Source organism: Strongylocentrotus purpuratus, unplaced genomic scaffold, assembly GCF_000002235.5.
Source record: "Strongylocentrotus purpuratus isolate Spur 01 unplaced genomic scaffold, Spur_5.0 spur5_scaffold_12, whole genome shotgun sequence".
Taxonomy (NCBI): domain Eukaryota; kingdom Metazoa; phylum Echinodermata; class Echinoidea; order Camarodonta; family Strongylocentrotidae; genus Strongylocentrotus; species Strongylocentrotus purpuratus.
Genome location: NW_022145597.1, coordinates 9,975,826 through 9,980,048, shown reverse-complemented (window position 1 = coordinate 9,980,048; position 4,223 = coordinate 9,975,826). Strand labels below are relative to the sequence as shown.

Below are 4,223 nucleotides of genomic sequence, written 5' to 3'. Positions count from 1 at the left end.
TTATAATACGACTATAATGCTAACTGTATTCACAACTAACAGATTCATAGCAGATTTAGAAGATTACGACTTTTAGCTCATAGCTCAATCATGTCATGTTGGTGATTTTGGTGATTAGAAGCGTGGAAGGGGAAAATCGGACATTCTTCTGTGTACAGTTTTCGGTTTCTTGTTTTGTTTTGTCTCACAAGATACTTAGCCTGGAAAACACGTCCACAATTACGTTTCTGTTTGTTGGTTTTATGTTATGCTGACTAATTTTGCTCTATCTCTATGGTCGTCCAATCCTAATTCCTTTTCATCTTGGCCTGTTGCCCTTTCACTCCCTCCTCTATGTCCACTTTCTCTGTAATCCGGGCCCCTTTTCACTTGACTGTGTTGTATATGCAACAAATACCAGTATAATTCTTACAATACTGGTGTCGAATAGTCAATCAGATCTCATGTATATCTTAAAGATTGATCCCCACTTATTCGTGTTCCTTGATTTTACACGAAGTTGTTACTTTCTGTGTACCTCTAGTTGTTTACTTGCACCTTATGTTGATAGGACACTCAGCACTTCACGTCCTTTGTGACGCACACACACCCCTTTCATCTGCAAGAATCTTGAGGAGTGAAGGAGGCAGATTATGACGAAGAAGAAGAAGATATATTTTGAACAGTAATATATATATATACTTATCATGCTCTTTTTTGTATTGAATTTTTAAAACGATTGCAACTATTTTCGAAATATCAACTCAAGAGCAATTTCAGAATCCTATTGTACATCCCAGAGAAATCATGTTCGGATTACGTAATACTGCATTGTCACCGTTCCACATTTCAATAGGTGACGCACAAGGCTATTGATCTAACCCTAGTATGTTGATTTTTCGAAAGAAGTTGCCATCGCGTTTTTATAATGAGTGAATAATGAGTGAATGTTGAATCTTGCATCGTGAGTTCGACCTGTCCATACCTATATGGCGGTCATGCTGACACCATCTACAGACTTGTCTTCCATGTCACCGGATATGCTTTTGACCATGACATCCTTACTCGGCTTGACATCAGTATTAACCACGCACTTGAAGACGTCGTACTTCTTAGGAAGATAACCCTTCTTAAAGACGATGTCGGTGATGTACGAGACAACGACAAGCGACACGAAAGCCACGATGGCAGCCAGGGTGCGGAAAGGAAACAACTGACCGAGCTCCTCGTCGTAGTACGGGTAACGTAACAGGACGGGAAGCTTGAGGGCGGGCTCGCCGCCTGCCAGTCGGAGCGCAAGCCCGAGGACGAACGCCACGGCTGAGCCGTAGGTGTTGGACTTCTCGACGTGGATAACGCAGACTAACTGCGGAAAGAGCACGACGTAGACGAAATCTCCACAACGAATGACGAGGACGTAGATGGAGTCGACAGTCAACGCCATGACGGTAGCTATAGCGGCAACAACAATCACCGCAAGCCGGAGTACCCAGATCATTTCTCTCTCAGAGGCCTAGAAGAACAGAAGGATTATAACAATTAACAAGGATTTAGACAATATATCCGTTCGAATATTTTATTTTATTTCTATGAAAATAACAGGAGAAAAACGTCGTCACATTCTTGGGTACGTTTTAAACTGCGGTATACACTGCGGTAATTAGGCCTGTGTAGGGAGTTGGCCCATACGCTATCAATCTAACGTAGTGCTTGCTTCCGTCATTTGATAATTATTTGTTGGCATGTCAAAGGCCACATCAGTCACTGACCCAGTCACTGACCCAGTTTTACGTCAGGCATATTCCATCTGTGTGCAAAGAGCTTTAAGGAACACAATGAGATGGTTTAAGGATAAATACAAACACTCCCCGTTCTCCTAAAGGTTATACAAAGTTTTGGTATGGGGTCATGACTTTGGTTCAAATGAACATATTGGAAGCATATACGATCCTACAATATTCAGTGATCGTTGTCGCGGTCGAAATCGACTCTAAAGTTATGAAATTGTAAATAATAAACAATTTATGTTGAATAGCTCCCTCTCAAAGTCAAGATATTAATTAAGCTATAAAACAATGTTTATTGACTAAAATCGAGTGATTATGATAAAAGTATCAAAACGCAAGACTAATAGCTTCAATGCCTGTCGCACACGCAGTGTCTTTTCTGCTGATTTATTACGTGCGCTAATCAATCCTGTAATAGCAAGGTATGCATGCACGTCATTAGACAGGTTATTCGGTGACGCAATGCTACGCAAATGAATGTAGAGAGAAAAGAAAATGCGATTGGACAAAAATTAAAACAAATTGTATTGTACTACTGGCGTTTGTACTGTTTGAATTTTTGTTTGCTTTTGTAACACTTGTGAATTTTTTAATGCAATTCGACAGTATTGTCTCGAATTCTTGATTATCTTTTTTGACAACATCAATGAAATGTAATGAATTGATTAGCGCTGGTAAAAGAATGTGTAAACGCCTCGTGTGCACCTGGCATTAAGCCACTTATACACGATCGCTGACGCAGAGGTACTGTACGTCAGGAGAAATGACATCCGTGTGCATCGGCATTACGCCAAATGAGCACGATCGCTGGGCCTGGCACAGTCCTATATAGTTCAGGCAGAATACGCATCGTCTGCAACAGGCTGTTACGTTCAGGAGAAATTTACCGATGTTCGGAAGATGTTCTTGTAGATGTTCCTCACGAACATCGAGCTCGAGGCGAGAATGGACGAGTCGGTGGATGACATTACTGCTGCTGCGATGGCCTCCAGGCCGAGGAAAGCAATAAAGGGCGGGGTGAGGAACTGGATGACAGCGGGGAGGACGATCCCGGGTGTCTCATATGGGTCTGTTTTATTCAGATTAATGTCTGTCAACGTCCAGTCTAAAACAAAAATAGCATCAATTGTATAGGATTAGAGAGCAAGAGCTACAGTTCGGGTAAGAGAGAGAGAGAGAGAGTGTGACTTTTAGTACAAGGTGTTATTTTCCAACATTCCCAATATTTTAGAAGCATTTTAGAGAAGAAAAAAAAAGTCTCTATTTGAGCCTAAAAGTGATTAGTTTTGTATTTAAAACAAAATGTGATTGCTTTCCTTAAAAACGAGGGGGTGGGGGACTGGGGTATACTTGTATAGACCATTCCCTCCCTTAAAAGGTTTTCGGTGTGCATACCACCCCCTCAATTTTCGCATGTGCTATGGGGACACTCACTTGTACTGGCGCCCACGGCACCCAAGATGTATGCTGGGATGCTAATAATTGCGCATCCGAAAGCTGCAACTATAGAGATGTAGCGCGCGTGGTCGGGTGACTTGACCGAGAGAGCTCGTTGGTAATACGCCTGGTAGGGTACTCCTCCAAAGATATAGAAACAAGTAAATAATAATAATGATAATGATTATAATAATTATAATTATTATACAAAATATGATAATGATGATAATAGTTATGATACATAAAACATAGACCCATAAAACAAGTACATTACATTATATCAACGAGAGAAGGAAAACATGTTAAGGGCTTATTTGAAAGAGACGAAACAAGTTTTCTAATGCAGAGGGATGATGTTCAACTTGTTCTATGTATATGAAGTAATCACTGTGAAATGTTGTACATTTTGTTTGAATAATAAGTTTAGAATCTGTCTTGTTAGCGAAAATAACAAGAATGGGATGTTAATCCTTTGCCTACGGAAACCTGGTGGTCGATGTACTAAGCATATGGGACATTCACAATGCAGTAGTCAACGGGAACACTGTAAGATGCTCAGATAGCAAATGATTTAAGATGCTCAGATGGCAAAGACTTTTCAATAATTCCGTATTTTTTGGTAGAGGTAACCACATGATACTTATAAACATAGCATACCGGTTAAAAAGAATGCACTACCAGTAAACAATTATCAATCCATATTCCAGTCAGTTTGGTGTCCCATTCGCCTAGCCAGCGATCCGTAGTCTCTACTATTGGTGTAACAGCATCATTGGTGAGCGCAAAAGGTAGACAAATCCACTACAGTAAAAAAAAAAAAAAATATTAAAAAATTACGAAATGTCAATGTAAATAATATATATTCTCAAAAATACTTGAAAAATAGCACTCTCAATTGCATTAAGTCAATGAAACAGATAATTTGATACATGTGGCTTTCACCCGAGCCGAGAAGAAGGAGTTAAGTCTTGTCTCGCGTGAGTCAGCAGGTCTTCCAGTCATCGGGAATCGGGTGGTAAG

At 40.3% G+C, this 4,223-nt stretch overlaps 1 protein-coding gene across 1 annotated transcript; it reads right to left on the bottom strand.

The window, feature by feature from the left end:
• Window positions 1-879: 879 nt before the first annotated feature.
• Window positions 880-3,351, bottom strand: LOC593563 (high-affinity choline transporter 1-like; the record flags this gene model as incomplete). Its single annotated transcript, XM_030982597.1, has 3 exons — window positions 880-1,492; window positions 2,654-2,871; window positions 3,201-3,351. Coding segments are annotated over 3 exons (897 nt in total), but the record flags the coding sequence as incomplete, so codon positions are not given.
• Between the last annotated feature and the right edge of the window lie 872 nt (window positions 3,352-4,223).